General features: G+C 58.8%; 1 protein-coding gene across 1 annotated transcript in view; it reads right to left on the reverse strand.

Moving 5' to 3' along the window:
• Window positions 1-8,068, reverse strand: part of NOL4L (nucleolar protein 4 like) — a 123,561-nt gene extending 115,493 nt beyond the window's left edge. The window contains exon 1 of the mRNA XM_058685268.1: window positions 7,614-8,068. Coding sequence (XP_058541251.1) covers window positions 7,614-7,934 — 321 coding nt within the window. The 5' untranslated portion in view covers window positions 7,935-8,068. The remainder of the gene's footprint in view (window positions 1-7,613) is intronic.
• Window positions 8,069-16,570: the final 8,502 nt, after the last annotated feature.

Below are 16,570 nucleotides of genomic sequence, written 5' to 3' on the forward strand. Positions count from 1 at the left end.
GTGGAGGTGGTGAGAAGGTAAAACCTGAGATGCATTTGCAAGGTCAAACCAACAGAATTTGCAAATGAGTTGGATGGGGAAGGAGGAGCAGGAAGAGAGGAGTCCTCAGTGGAGTGTGGGAGCAGGGGCAGGATGGGGCTGCCCAGACGGGGACAGCAAGAGAGCAAGTGAAGGGTGAGTGACTGAATGTGCGACCAGCCAGGTTTGGGGGCCTGCCTGCTCACCCCCAGCTCTGGCACTTTCTGGGACCTTGATCTCGTTCTGTCCACTCTCGGCCTTAGTTCCCCCCCTTCCCAGGCTGGTGAGAGGACTGGATGCTGAGGGAGTGGATGACTTCGTGGGGAGAAGGGTCGGGTCTGGAGCAACAGTTGAGGTGAGGGGGTGGGGAAGCCAGCGGGGAGGGGAGGGGTGCCATCTGTCTCCCACTAGGCTGGGTCTGGGCAGGTGGGGGGATGCCTCGAGCTCTGAGAAGCTTTTGTGGCTTGCCATCAGACCAGGGGGCACCATGAGCCTGGGGTGCAGAGAGGTGGAGAGCTACGGCCCCTGTGGACCCCTGCCTCCATGCCCTGTAGCTTTTAGGGTCGGATAGCCATGGAACCCAAGCCCTGCCACTGCCTCACAGAGGGACTCGGAACGTTCCCTGGCCTCCCTGATATCAGGTTCTCACCCACTTCACAGAGTCTAGGGATAATTAAGTGAAATAAAGTATCTGGCACATGGCAGGGGCTAGAAAACCCAGGAGATGTGCTCAGACCCCTGCCCAAGCAGCCTCACTGTGTTCTAAGATCCCAGAGCCGACCCAAGTCGAACAGGACGGGAGCAGGGGTGGGGATGGGGAGTGGAAAGGAGAAGGCCTCCAGAATGCTCATCCTACTACCTTTCCACCCGGGAGATGCCTACAGGCATTGGTAGAGTCCCTACCCTCACCCCTCTACACCCCTCTCCTTGACCTCTGGGACCCAGCACCCAGCACCCAGCACCAGGAAGAGACTCAGGGGCAGGAGGGACCAAAAGAGCAGTCCCTGTGTAATAACTAGGGAAACGGAGGCTCAGAGCAGGGCAGGAGCCGACCAGAGCAGAGAGACCCTGAGCTTTTAAGTCCCCAGGCCTGGGGGTTCGTGCCACGCCTATGCCCCTCATCAAGGCTCTTCCGGTGTTCTGTGCAATTCAATACACTAACCAACCCCGAACGGCACTGGAGACATAGAAATGACTCAGATACAATCTCCAGGGAACTAACAGTTACTGCCCACCAACTATGTGACAGGGATTTGGCTGGCTGCTTTATCTCCACTGTTCCATCTAATATCCATGACGTCTTTCATCACCATCCCCATTTTCTGGATGAGGAAACTGAGGCTCGGTGAGATCACAGAGCACCTAACATTTCCTAAGATATGCACATTCTTCAGGTTCTGCATTGATTCATGCATTAATCTTCATACCAGTGCTATGAGGGAGACAGAATTATCAGCTCCATTTTGCAGATGAGAAAACTAAGGTCAAATTGGTGAAAGGGCAGAGCTGGCATCTGAATCCAGGAGCCTGAGTCTTGAAACCCCAGGCCCTTCCCCTCCGTGTATGTCAGGGTGGGGTAGGGGCAGAAAGTGGACTCAGGAGTCCTTGTTCTAGTAGGCTGAGCCCTCTCTCCCAGAAGGGCATACCCACCCTCCACGGTGCTTGAGGAAGGCTGGAAACAGGGAGGCGCCTTGGCCACCGTCATGGGGACAGGGACAAGGCATCATTTCTCCTGTCCACTGCCTCCCTCACACTTCACTTCCGCAGCTGCTGAGACTCCAGGGGCAGCGGGGGCCAGGACGGCAGCTTGGGCCGATTCTGTTATGATGAAGGACACCCCTGTCAGCACTGCACTGCCAGACTGATGGGGTTTCTTCCACAGGAGCTTGAACATGTGTGCACGCACACACTCACGCTCGTGCTCTGCCAATGCCCACACCCCAGGTGCTTGCACATCTGCCAACACAGACGCCCACGGTCACACACACTCACAAGCACGCAGTCTCCCCTCCACCTGTACACACACACACACACACACACACACACACACACACACACACACTGCCCCGGGCACACGAGCATCCCCAGCCTGCACATGGACAAGCACACTCACACCCACACAGTCACACTGCCACACACACACACACACACACACACACACACACACACACAGCCTCCTCATGCACACACATGCTCTACCCCATGAGCACACACGCACCTGTGCACAACACTCAATCAATCCCACAATCTCTAAGTGGAGAGCTGGCTTGGAGAAGCCCAAGTTGGCCTGGGGCTGAGTCAAGCTCTCCACCTTCGTCCCTGGGCAGCCCCAGACACAGGCTGCCCACCCCCCAGTCTTTCCAGTAGCATTTTTAGAGTCCCAGATGGGCCTCCTGACTTTCAGACACCCCAGGACAAGAAGGCAGTCTTTGGGGCCATGCCAGGTTTTAGCCAAGGAAGAAGGGGGTATCCTGTCCTCGTGCCCAGCAGAGAGTGACCCAGGACCTGGAGGGGAGACCCCAGGAAGGCAGAGCCTGATCCTCCAGCATCACCCAGGCTCCAAAATGAGCCCCCAGAGTGCCTGAGACCACATTTGCCCAAATCACCGAGGCTTAATTGACAAAATTGCCCACTTCTGACACTCAGGAGAAATCTGAACAGGGCCCACACCAGATGCCATTGTCAACCTTCTCCTCAAAAGTCCCACAGGATCCAGGCCTCCTCCCTTCTTCTCACCCCTTCTCCATCCTAGTGAGCCCCAGGAAAGTCCCCTGACACCTCGTGTGGAGCCAGTCCTGCCTCAAGCACTAGCCTGTGACATCTTGAACAGAGGGATTCTCATAAACTATAATTCAGATTAAGGTGTAATGGACTGAAAGCTTGTCACGAAGGGACTTGTGCTTTCCAATGGATCAGGCTGCAAGACCCCTCAGATGAGGTAAGAATGGAGATGTGTGCAAGCAGTCCCCAAGCTCAGGGCCTGCCCCTGTCAGCAGCATGGCGCTAAGGAAGTTCTGAACCTTGCTGAGCCTCAGTTCACTTATCTGAAGGATAGCGAAAATAACGTCATTGACCCCCGGGGGCCATCCTGGGAATCTGACAAATTAGTGTGTGTCAGCACCCCGGCACAGTGACAGGCACATAGTAGGTGACTCAGAAATGGTCAGTGTGGTGATAACTTGGAGAAAAGCAAGAAACATCGAGGAATTCAAGCGAAGGTCATGGCATATATTACACTGTGCGAAGTCAGAGGCCATTTCCCGCCCAGACCAGTGGCCGCAGGTGCCAAAGGTTTACACAAAAGCTCTGGGGAGAAAGACCGAAGACTGAGAAAACGCTCTCCACTAAATGAACGTTGTCTGCAAACTGGGAAAAGACCACCATTAGTCAATTTGGCCAGCGGAACACCTGGGGTCCGGCTCGCAAAAGCCTAATGTTGACAGTGGGGTTTGGCAAGCTGGCGTTTCCCCTCGGGGGAATGGGGCTCTAATGGGGGGATTCATGGCCTGTGATGGGCCCACAACGCCCACTGCGGAGCACAGAAATCTGCATTCCAGTCCTGCCCCCTACCAATGGAAACCGCCTCTCTCGAGGCCTCAGTCTTCCCATCCGGAAAATGGTAGAGTTGAGCTGAGAACATCTATCTCCAAGGAGGTCCTGGGAGTTGACAGATGGCCCGGGGCCCTGCCCCAGTCATAACCTGTGGCCCTTGCAGGCCCCAGGGACAGCCCCACTCAAAGAGACCAGGGGAAAAGGAAAGGGGCTGGTTCACTTTGTGGTCGACGCTGGAACAAATTTAGAGGGTCTCGCGTCCAAGGGGTTTGCTTCCCCTGCGTGGCAGCGCACGGAGGCTGGAGCAGGCCAAACACAAGAAATAATAAATCCTAACCAGGCTCTGCCCAGTCAGGAGGCCCCGGCTGGCTCTTGTCATAAAAAGATCTTATCCCCAAGAGCGCCCCGTGCCGCTGGTGGAGGACTCCGCCCTCCTCCCCTCAGCCCTCAGCCCTCCGCCTCCACTTCTATTTCCTGTGACAACCTGCAAACTGAAGACCAACTTGCCTCTCCCCCGCGCCCAGGCTCTGGCTCGACCCCCGCCCCGCCCCGCCCCCGCCCGGGCCCCAGCTGCAGGAGGCCCCGGCACAGAGCAATTCCCCTCGCCCTCCTCTCCGCCCTGGGCCCGTCCGGACAGATTAAGCCTTTGTCACACACACCCAGAAAAGCTCAGGGCCAGATGGGACAGGACAAGTGGTGTCAGATCATCGACCCGCGGCCGGCCGGCCGGGACTAGGGAAGGGCCCGACCATAGCACCGCATATGGCTGTGGGAGGAGGAAAGGGGGCCCAGGGAGGGGGCAGCCAGAGAACAACATGGAAGAGAGATGACATACCATGGCCACCCTTGGGACCGCACACCGCGCCGGGGGCCCTTGTTCAGCTGCTGGACGACCCAACTCCCACACCCCCTCTTGCCTGAAATCGGTCTGCCTGTCCGCCCTCCCTTGGTGGCTCCGTGCGCGGGCTTCTTTATCACATCCTTCGAGATGCCCACCTCCCCCACCAGCTGGGCACCCAGGAGCAGGCAGAGTCTGACCCGCCCCTATACCCAATACCAGGCCTGTGGGCACTGAACAAACGCCTCAGACGAAGGTTTAAGGCCCAATGACCTTCACAAAAACCCACCCAGGACAAAACTACAGGATGTCTCCAACTGCCACCAGAGGCAATGGCAACTTTGTGTGTGTGTGTGTGTGTGTGTGTGTGTGTGTGTGTGTGTGTAGGCTAGTGAAGGTAGGGAATGTCCTTTGCACCTTTCAAAGAAGGTCCCATTCAGCCTCTCCCAGGAAGAGGCCATGGCTGGCCCAGAATTCCCAGCAGGATTTGTTCCTCTTAGATCAGTGAAAAGAAAAATGGAAATATAAAAATAATAATAACTGAGCCCCAGGAAGGTGCTTGGAGACGGGGGGGTGGCAGGACCAGGGGCATCTCCTGCGGCTGGCTCCAGTTGGCTGGGCGAGCGGCAGGTAACAGGCCCTCACCAGCAGGCCAGGCAAGAAGGCACAGGGAGCTGGAGGGGCAGGCTGTCAGAGGAGGGTACCTCTGTTCTGCTGTGTTCGTTGTTCCCCTTCCCTCCCCACCCCACCCCCCAGCCTGGGCAGGGAGACTTGGGTCCCCTTTCCCTGCCTCCCAGGCAGGTGGTCCCTTGAGGAAGGCTTATTATTGGTCTGGGAGTCAGGGTGGAGCCTCATGAGGCCCCTGATGCCAGGGGCAGACAAGGCAGGTCAGCACGGGCCTCATGAAGGGTCTGAAGAGACTAGCTGGGCTTCGAGGACCCGGAACCCAGGCCTAGCACTGAATTTCTGCATGTGGCCTGCATGGGTGTGTGTGTGTGTGTGTGTGTGTGTGTGTGTGTGTGTGTGTTCGAAATCACCCCTGCTCTGCCTAGACAGCAGTATGGCTAAGAGGATAGGGAGACTGCCCCAGGATGCCCACTCCCTAGGGAAGAGGTAAACCCACGCAGAGAAGCAGTGAGCCAGCTGCCAACTCTGAGGGTCACCTGCCTCCCAACTTCAGGAGTGGGTAGAGTGGGGGACCCTGCTGCCCGCTAAGAAGATTGAGCCAAGACTCTCAGCTCCCTGGGGAGGGATAACCAGGATGGGGTAGGAGGTGCTAACTGGCCTGGATGGCTGAGGGCACTGTCGCAGGGTAGGGGGCACAGATCCAGTCAACCACCTGGTGGGCCACTGACCTGGAAAAACCACACTTAGAGTGGGGACACTAGCCCAAGATGGGGGAGAACCCAAGGGGGTAAGGAAGGCAGGGTGGGGAAGACCGACCTACGCTGGGGAAAGGCACTGACCCATACTCCCCTTAAGGGAAGGTGGGCACTGATTTGGGCTGGGGGGGGGGGGGGTCCCTGCCTCCATCAGGGGAGGGGACAATGATCCAGACTCCCCGGGTTTGGGGGAGAGCACTGATTGGGGCTGGGGGGGGGGGGGTCCCTGACTCGCGCAGGGTGGGACACTGCTCCAGCCTCCCCCTCCGGGAATCCCGCCCCGGCGCACCCCTCGGCCCGGCCCCATGCTTCGGGTCCGGCCGGAGGCGGCAGCGGCGCAGATGGGCTGCTGGCGGCCGCAGCGGCAGCGGCGCGGTTATCAGCGCTCCTCGCAGATGGGCCGCCCGCCCTCCGCGCTCACGGCTCCCCACTCCCCGCGGCCTGCAGCCCCGTCCCCTGGGCGCGGGGGGGAGGCGCCTCCGGATCCGCTCCCCGGCTCCCGCCTCCCTCCCTCGCTGCCCCCTCACCCCGCGGGCCGGGCCCGGGCGGCCGCCGGAGGGGGAGGGGGAGGGGACAAGTGCACTTTTCGTAACGACCGAATCAATTGTGTGTGAAGAGCCCGCTCCGGCCGGGGACGGGGCTGAGCGCGGGGCGGGCGGGCCGGACGGGGGAGGAGCACAGAGGGGGGAGCGGGGGAGCGAGGGAGGGAGGGAGGCCGGCGCGGGGCGGCCCCGCTCGCTCGCTCGCTCGCTCGGGCCGGGCGAGGCCGGGGAGGGAGCGAGGGGGGCAGGGAGGGAGGCCGGCCGGGCCGGGCCGGGCCGGGGGCTGAACGCACTAATGGAGGGTCTCCACGACGGAAAGTTCAAAGCTCAGCAGCGCCCCGGGAGCAGCCGTCCCCCCCCCCCAGCCCCCACCCGTTGCAGAACAATGAGGTCCCGGCGGGGGAGCCGCGGGGCCCGCGCCGCACGCCCTCTCCAGGGCGCCCCGGGCCGGAGGGGACGCCCCCGCCCGGCCGCCCGCCTCCTCCCTCCCGGCGGCTGCGGTTCCCCGCCCCCTCCCCCACGCCACCCCGCCCGGACCCGGCCGGCCCCGGGGACGGGGGAGGGGAGGGGATGGATAGGTCAGGCCGCCCCCGTCCCAGGGAGGGGGGGAGCTAGGGGCCCGGGGGGCGGAGGGGGCGCCCCACCCACCCGCGCGAGGCTGCTCCTGCGCCAGGCTGCGGCTCGGGCCGCCCCTCCCCGGGCCAGCCCCGGGTGGGGTCTGGGAGACAGTGCCCTGGAGGGCCCCCCCCCAACCCTGGCGCTGGGGAGCCGAGTGGACTCCCCGTCCCGTGGCTGCCCCTGGCCCCCCCCCCCCCCCACAGCACCACCCTACACACACACACACACACACACACACACACACACACACACACACACCGCCCAGCCGGCCCGGGGGCGGGAGCGCGAGGCGCCCGGGACAGGCAGCCCCGGGGCGGGCGGGGGGTTGGGGGGAGGCTCGGGCTTCGGAGCAGCCGCCTGCTGGCGGGGGGAGGGGACGGGAGGACGGAACATGCTGGGGTGAGCAGCCCGGGACAGCCCGCTCGGCAGGGCCACGGCCCGGGCAGCGGCGCAGAGGGGGGCAGGGACGCCCCGAACCCGGAGCGCTGCCTGGGCGGGCCGGGGCAGGCGGGTGAGCAGAGACGCGTGCGCCCCGGGCGGGCCAGACCCACGGACAACCTCAGGGACACACGTTCGGACACACATCCACACCCCCACACCCCGCCCCCGCCCGCCCCAAGCCCCGCGGCGGGACCGGCCCGCGGCCGCCGCGCGCGCACTCACCGAGCCCGTCTTGACCGGCACATACACCACTTGGCCCATCTTGGGTTCCCGGCCGCTGCCCAGGCGGAAGCCCTTGGAGCGCACCCAGAACTGGAACTTGCCTTTCTCGCCGGCCGCCGGGCCGCTGCCCGCGCCGGTCCCGCCGCCGCCCTGCAGGACCTCGGCGATCCGCTGGTATTTGCTGCGTGTCACCGTCTTGGTTTTGGCCGAGTCGCCGTAGGTGCGCAGGCACCAGTCCCGGAACTGGCGGCCCAGCTCCGAGTCCCCGGGGCTGCGCTCGCGCTCCCAGCCCCCGCGCAGCAGCAGCGTCGGCTTCGGCATCCTCCCGCCGCGCCCGGCGCCCTCGGGGGCGGGCCGGCCGCCGGGCCGCCCGGTGCCGGGACTGGGCTGGGCTGGGCCGGGCCGGGCCGGGGCGCGCCGCGGCCCGGGCTGTCCCGCGGTGTGGCTCCGGCGCGGCTGCTTGATGGGCACGGGCGGCGGCCGGACGCGCGGGGCTGCGGCGCGCTCTGTCCTGCTCGGGCGGCGGCAGCGGCGGCGTTGGCGGCGGCGGCTCCGGCTCGCCTCCTGCTCCGCCTCCTCCTCCCCCCCGGCCGGGATGCGGGAGCGATGGAGGCAGCTCCGGGCCCGGAGGTGCAGAGGGGGCGGGCCGCCCCGCGGGCGGCCGGGGGAGGCGGGAGGCGGGGAGCGGCTCCGGGCGCGGGGAGCGAGACCGAGCCTGGGCGCGGGCGGCGGCGGCGGCTGTCAGCTCGCGCGGCTCATCCTGCTCCTGCTCAGGCTCCCGCTGCCGCTGCTCTTCCTCCTCCTCCTCCTCCCGCGCCCGCCTCCACCACGCCGCGGGATCCCACCTGTTAGAGCGTCGCAGCCTTCGCCGCCGTCCCCCCCCTCCCTCCCGCGCCCGCCCGCGGGGCCCAGACCCCGCCCCGGCCCGGCCCCTGGGGGCGCCGGGGCCGCCGCGCCCGTAGCCGCGGAGAGGGCAGGAGCCGCAGGCGCGCAGTGCCCAGCCCAGGGACCGAGTTCCTCTGTCCGGGCCTGGCCGGGAGCCTCGCAGGCCGCGCTCCGCCCGGACCCGGCGGTCTCGCAGGGAGTAGGGCGCAGACCCCGCCTGGCCACACGCGTCCCTGCCTCCCCGGGCGGCCCCGCCCGATTTTAGTCCAGCGCGGGCGGTACCGGGCAGGCGCCCTTCCCTCCCTCCCGCAACTGGCCTGATTTCTCCGGTGCGAGCCCGGCGCCAGAAGAGCAGTGTTCCCCCTGGGGAACCCCGAACCGCCGCCCTTTGGGGCCCCCAAACTTCCTTCCCTCTCCCCTCACCCTGAATTCCCCCGAAGTTTAGCCGGCCTTACTTCTGGCAGTCCCACTGCTCTGGGACAGCCCCAGGCCCCAGGAAAATCGTCAACATTGGCCCGTGGCCTCACTCAGGCCAGCTCCACCAAGGCTTCAGGCCACGCTCAGCACACCCACAAATTCATTCCCAAGACACCCTGCCTTCATGCGTGCACCTAGAAGCTCTTGCTGAGTAAACTGAGGTAGTCCCCTACCCTCTTCCTCCCTGGGCAGGACTGACCTTGGGGTAGAGCTGACCCTCTCCCCCTTAATGAAACCACTAACACAAATAAAGGCCCAGGCCAATTCCCCAGTATTTCTGCCCTCCTTTCCTAACAGGTTGTGAGGAATTACTTGGTTTCTCTCCTTAGTGTTCCTTGGCGGCCACCCCCATATTTCCAGGCCACTCCTGTAAGTCACCAACTCAAACCTGAGGCCCAGACTGTGACCTGTGCAGGGCCATTTTCTTCTTCTAATAGAAACCAGTGGCTACCCCCAGCCAAGGTCCCACACCCTGGAACCTACAGTGTGCCATGTGCTGGCATCTCAGAGGCAGAGAGGATTGGCCCATTTTACAGATGAAGGCCTAGGGCCTGGAGAGGTAGCCTGACCTGTTCAAGGTCATGCAGGGAGGAGGGGAAGGTTGCAGCCCAGGGCTGTCTGTCTCCTGCTACCACACCCCACATGAAGTCTCCCCCCGCCATCCCACTGGGAGGAACCCCCGCAATGTATGTGCCTACCCCACTTCTCCCAGTAGACCAGGGAGCTCCAATCCAGCACAGGACCCATGTCTGACTCATCCTTTTATGCCCAGGCCCTAGCACAGTACCAGGTACACAGTTGGTGCCAATAAATGCTGAAAGAACCGAAGAGGTCTCCCAAGTCCCAACCTCGCACTGCATTTCACATGGAAGATTTATTTTTAGATAATTTACATTTCCATGTTACTTTATATACACCAACAACTCCACAGTCATTTTTCTTCTTCATCTCCCCAAAAGCTCTTTTTGGTTCCATGCTGGCGTGTCCATTTTTCGGAGATTACTACTGGGGCTCAGAGAGGGGAAGGCACCACCCAAAGGCCACCCAGCCCCGGAGGTATGCTTCTGCATGACTTGGAAGCCCCACGCCCTGACTTTTCCAATATACCCATGGACACTTACCCTCACAGCTGACTTCCTTCCGGAGAGGAAAAGTGCCCTCACTTAGCATTGTGAATGACCACCCTCAGCAAGGGTGCCTTGGTGCCTAGGTGGTGGGCCCCCCCCCCATTGGAGCCCAGGTCTCTCTCTTCAGTTCCAAGACCCAGTTGAGTAAACACTAAGCCAGACCACCTGTCCATGAAATCTGGGTCTTTGCCCGCCTTTCAGAACCTAGAAACCTGCTTACCAATCTTGGGCTGGGTTCTATTGTGGCAGAAGATGTAGCACAGTGGAAAGAACACGGGCTTCGGGTAGAGTCAAACAGACTTGGGATGGGATCCTGACCGCTCTTTTCCAGGGCATTCTTCATGTCCACGGGTCCCAGGTGGCTGCTTCCCAACTGAATAAGCCCATCAGTCCACCCTTCACTGAACCCCAACTTCATCAACTTCATCACCTATTTAATGGCGTGGGTGTCATGGATGTAATCATATACATGAGAGCGCCTGGTATATAACAGGTGCCCAATAAATGCCATTTTCTCCTTCATACGATTGCAAAGTATTCAAGGAGGAAGATGGGGATTGTTGATACTTTTTGTGTTTCATTCATTCAACAAACATCTCTTGAGCAGTCATTATGCACCAGGTGCTGGGGATCTAGCCAGGGGATTCTGAAGGTCCTTGCCCTTGTGGAGCACACTAATGGGTGGGGAAGATGGCCACTGAACAGATCAGCCATCAATAATGACAGCTTTGGGGGGTGCACCTGCCTGGCTCAGTCAGTAGAGCATTCAACTCTTGATCTCCGGGTTGTGAGTTTGAGCCCCACTTTGGGAATAGAGATTCCTTTTAAAAAATTAAAGAAGAAAATCTTTAAAAAAATAATTACAGCTTGAGGAAAGGGCCTTAAATGAAATAGGGAGCTGTAATAACAAATGGACACAAGGGACGGCTTTCCTTAGGAGATCAGGGAAGGCCCCTCTGAGGTGGTATATTTGAACAGTGACTTAAATGACAAGGAACCATCTAGGCTGTGTTCTGAGGGAAGAGCATTCCAGGCAGAGGGAATAGCATGTGCAAAGGCCTTGAGGTGGGAAAGACATTGGCATTTTCTAGAAGCTGAAAGAAGGCCAGGGTGGCTAGAGTGAAGTGAATGAGGAGGCAGGAGACCCTAGACTCTGGATTGCATTCTAAATGGGATGCAAAGCCACTGGTGAGTTGTAAAGAAGGGAGAGACTGAGGAGCAGAGGTGGAGTGAGGTGTGGAGGGCAGCCCAGCGGTCTGTGATCAAGGTGCCTGGAGGTCAGAGGCCTTGCCCTCTCCTCCCGTGTGTCAGCTTACTCTATACTAGGCACATCTCAGCCTTATGCCCCAAAAAAGTACCGGTAAAAAAGTAGAGGTGGCCGAGCAGAAGAATGAGCCCAAAGCAAAGCCCCTTCTGCTGAAACGGATCCCTGGACTTCTAGCCTGTTTATGTCAGTGGCATCCTTTAGCAGAGGTCCTGCCCCAGAGCATGCTGGGGCCGGGGGGTGGGGTGGGGAGGTAAGCTTCTCACAATGTCCATCTCAGGGAGGGGGACGGTCATGGTCCTAGGGGACAACTGCTCCTCTTTTCTTCACATTCCAGCCACCTGCCAAAAGGACAAAGTAGGCTGTCCCATTAATCATAGGTCAGTAGATCCCCTGGAGTTTTTCTTTAATGCTGACAGTACTATCCTGGATCACAAGAGGCCACCGATGAAGGGTCTGTAGAGAGTATACAATACAAACTCTGCCTTTTACAGATGGGTAAACTGAGTCCCACAGAGGGGAAGAGGCTCAGGGCCACAGGCATAGCCTTTACCTGATTTGGCCAGATCACCTGTATTTCACTGAGCTCTGACTCTGGGCCTGGGAATGGGTGGGGGGAGGGAGAAGGGGAGAGTGCGGCGGGTGGAGGGGGGAAGGTGATGGGGTGGGAATGCCTACAACTCAGAGGTGAGGTGGTCCCTTGCTTCCCCCTGGCCCCCCCCCCCTGTAGTCTGCCTGGGCACACCCCCCTGCTGTTCCAGGGCCACCTCACCCAGAAAGGCTTCCTGATCCCTCAGTTTGGCTCAGGGACCGCCACGGTTCCTCACCCTCCGACCCCTGGGCTTTCCCCATCCCGGCTCTGACCACACAATTTCACATTTACCTGGTTTCCTGTACTTACCAGTGCCCAGCACAGGAGCTGAGGTTTAACAATCACTGAATAAATTTTTTAAAAGTGAGTGAATGAAAGAGTAAATGGGCTGGTCCTAAAAATCCACACCTCAAAGTTGATGGCATTTTTCACCATACTACACTGCCTCCCTCTTAACCAGTCAGTCTAGCAGCATTTAGTGTCTCCTCCCTGCATGCTCTGCTGCTCAGTGACCTCACGTGGGTTCCTTGCTCTAAGCCTCAGTTTGCAACGCTGGTAAAGTGGGGATAAAAGTTACCCCTGACTCACAGGCCTATTGTGAGAATAAGCCCTCGATAAGTATTAGCTCCTAGCGTGACTATGTCTGCCTGCCATTTATTTATGTTTATGTTATATTTGTTTATTTATGTTTTGAGTGCCCTCTGTGTCGGATGCCACGCCCAGTGCTGGGATACACGAGGTGGACCTGGCCCCAGCCCTCATGAAACCCAGGGAAGAGCTGACTTTCCAAAGATTGTGACAAATGGGTTGAGAATTAGAAAACAAAAAGGTGCCCCGAGAACATATGGTAGGGAGGCTCGGGTGAACATCCCTGAGAAGCCCTGCCTGAGGGCTCCTTGGACAGAAGCACTCGGGGCAAAGAGAAGAGGAGGGACAAAAGTGTCTCCACATCTCCAATGGCCCATGGCATGGTGCCTGTGGAAACACAACCCAGTGGGAAAACATTCTGTCCACCTCACAGAGTTTGAAAACCTTTGGAGTCCAGTGTCTCCCTTTTCCAGAAACGAAAGCATAAAGAGACAAGGAATTTCATTCAAATGTCACCTCCCCAGAGGAGCCCTCCTTGACAGCCCTTTTCAAAATAGTCCCCCAGTGATTCTATCTTCCTGCCCTGCTTTATTCACCTTCCAAGACTCAGCACCACCTTCCAGTATATGTATTTGTTTCCTTGTCTCTGTTCATCTCAGTACTGGAATGTATGTTCCCAGAGGGCAGGGATTCTGTCTTGACTGCAGTATCTCCAAGTCCGGAATGGCCTGGCACATAGTAGGTGTTCAATAAATAGCTGTTGAATAAATGAATGACGAAACCCCAAGTGTGTGTGTGCGTGCACGCGCGTGTATTGTAACTAAAAATTGAAATGAGATCCAAGATTTATGTCGAATTAGAAAGGAAGGGGGCTTTTCTTTCTGTTATTGTGTCTTTTGCCAATCGCCTCCCTTCATCAAGCCTCAGTTTCCGCGTGTGTAAAATGCAGCTAGCACCTGCTTTGCAGAGTCATTGTGAAGCGCCAATCAAATGCGGTGCAAAGCGCCCAGATGGGGCCTGGCGCACAGTAGGTGCCCTGTGAGCAATTCTGTTTTTCCGATGGCGCCCTTGGCGGGAGAGGCTCATGGAGGGGAATTCCCTGGGCCTGAGCCTTCCTGCATGACACAGAGGAAGCTGACACTGGATCTGTCCCGTCACTTGAACTTGCCGGTAATTTATTGATGCTGGATGCTGGCACCTAGTAGCTTGCCGGGTCAGCCTCAGGGAGCAGGTGTGGGGCCCCCGAGGCCTCCCCCCAGCCTCAGCCAGGTGAAGCAGGATGGGCAGAACAGATCTGCACGGCCCAGGAAAGCAGATAGATTAGCCCTTACAAGCCCCCTACGATGTGCCAGACACTGGGGGACTGGGAAAAAATCCAGGTGTAGTCCCTGGCTGGCCTGAGCTCATAGAGGAGGAGAGGGACATAATTCATAATCTGAGCAATGATGAAACAGTAGTGAGGGCTGCATGAGAGACCATGTGCCAGGAACTTTTTACATATAACCACATTTAAGCCTCATGTGATGTCTTGTTCACATTTTATAGGTCAGAAAAGGTCTTCAAGGAGAGGTCAAATGATGTGTTCAAGGTCACACAGCTAGTGAGTGACGCAGGGAGAATTTGAACCCAGATCTGACCAGCATCCAAGGCCCAGGTGCATGTGACTTGCCACCCTGCCCCCACCAGGCTGGCTGGGCTAAGGGGCATGTAAAAAACAAAACCAAAAAACCCAAAGAAAGAGCTCTGGGAGTTCAAAAGTGAGAAAGGAGGGGAGGCCCGTTCCTCTAGCTGGCTGTCAGAGGATGGGTGGAAATACCAAACAGGGGATGTGTTTCAGGGCAGGGAAACATCCAGAGCAAAGGCTCAAAGGTGGAAGGGGAACGGTGTGTTTGGAGTGTGGTTGGCATGGCCCTCCGTGAGACCATGCGTGCCCCATGAGGGGGCAATGGGCACGCTGGGGCCTTAAATTCCTCATGGTTGGGCCATAGGGAGCCATGGGAAGCTACGGAGCAATGAAGCCACTGTTTCGCCCCGACCTGTGTATCCAAGGAGGCTGTCCAGTTAGGCCAGAGGGGGCCTGGCGTAGAAGCACCTCTGACGTCCCTCCACCCCCTTTCATCAGCCCTCTGGGCCTGCCGTGCTCACCGGTTCCGGAACATCCTGCTCACTCTCACCTCCGTAGCTTTGTTCTCCCAGGATCCTTCCTCCCAGAGTGCCCACTCTACCTGCCCCAGTCCTTCTCACTGTGCAAGTCTCCCTTCCAGGCCCCTTTCCTCCATGGAGCCCACCCTGACCACCCCGGCCCTCAGCTGCGTGCCTCAGCCTCAGAGGCAGGGCTGGGCAAGGGCCCATCCCCCACCAAAAGCCGCAACAGTCGCCACCCACAGCGGCCAGCTATTGCTTTCACCTGCCTGGCAACACCCTGCTGCCGGTCATCCGAAGTTCCTTTGAGAAACTGCCCCTGCCCCACATTCAGAGCATGTAGCTGGAGCATGACTGACCTGAACACTGGCCACGAAAAAATCCCATCCCCTGGACCGATGTGACTGTGGCCAGATTTCTGACAATATCATTCGAGCCCCTGGATTCAGTCATGCTTGAAGGCCCTTTTCATTTTCACCTAGGTCTCCTTGTGCTGGATTTCTTGCAAACCAAAGATCCTGGTCAGATGTGCTGTCTGTTCAATGCAGTTTGGGCCTCCTCTGGTCTGGCCCAGACAGCAGAACCAGCTTCCTCACTGGACTCCTGGCCTGTAGGTTTTCCCTTCCACCCCAATCCAAAGGGTTGCTCTTCTCAATTATGGCCTCTATTATTCCCCCAGAATACAATCTGAACTCCTTGGCTTAGCATTCAAGGCCTTTCACGCTCGTATTCCAGCCCACCCCTCTCTGCCAGCCACGCTGTATTTTCCAGCCTGTGGAACAACAAACCCTTAACACGACTGACTTGTACATGTTGTTCCTACCCCTGGGGCTGCCCTTCCTCTCTAATTCTCTTCCTGAAGAACTCCTACTCATCCTTTAAAACCCTATTTGACCGTGAACTTCTCTGCCATACTTCCCTTGACCCTCAGGTGGGGCAAGATGCCTCTTCCCCTGCCCGGTGCTTCAGGCTCCCTGACCGGTCTCCTTCAGAGCAATGGCCACACCGTGTGGTCACTGTCTTCCACTTGGCTACCTTCTCTCCAGAGAAGAAGCACCTCAAAGGCAGGATCATGTCTTGTTCACTTACCTTCCAAGGGGCCCGTGAATAGTTGTCAACTTACCAACTTACTGATAGGAGTTCAACTCAAGGTTATGAATCATTAGGTGACGATTTTTGCTGGTCAGGTCTTCCAGTTAAGCACTCACTGGCTTTTCTTTCCTTCGGGACTTCTCAGAACCTTTCATGTGCTAGTGGGCACTGGGAGCCTGGGTGCCAGCTTGAGATCACCTTACCCAGTTGCGGCCTTTCAGGAATGACAAGGGGCAAGAGAGGGACAAGGAGTCATCTGGACGGTTGACAGCGGAACTGGCCTGGGGCCCAGCCCCCTGCTGCCTCAGCCGGTGCTCTCTCCCGTGCGCCTCTGTATCTCTCTCCTTTACGTCTCAGGCCCCCACTAGGTGCAAGTCACTTTTGTAGTGAAATGTTAAGAGTGGGGGTCCCTGGAGCCAGACTGCCTGCATTTAAGTCTTGTACCCCCTCTCCCGAGCTGTGTGCCCTTGGCCAAATGGCTTAACTTCCCTGAGCTTTGATCTCATCTGTGGGGTGTGGACAGTAACAGCACCTACTTCATGGGGTTGCTGTGAGGGTTCAGGCAAAGTAATCCACATAGAAGCACTTAGCACAGGGGCCGGCCCACAGTAGGCCCTCAGTAAATCGCCACCAGCATTCCTATGAGCTCAGCTTTCTCCGGAAGTACTGGGCACACTGAGCCCTGACATCTGGGGGAGCCGTGGGTCTCTCTGGAGAAACCCAAGTAAATGCTACGTCCCGACTCGGCTCCCCTCTGCAGGGTTCGGAACCCGGATCTTAGCACCGGGCC

The sequence above is a fragment of the Neofelis nebulosa genome, chromosome 9 (assembly GCF_028018385.1).
Source record: "Neofelis nebulosa isolate mNeoNeb1 chromosome 9, mNeoNeb1.pri, whole genome shotgun sequence".
NCBI classification, from domain to species: domain Eukaryota; kingdom Metazoa; phylum Chordata; class Mammalia; order Carnivora; family Felidae; genus Neofelis; species Neofelis nebulosa.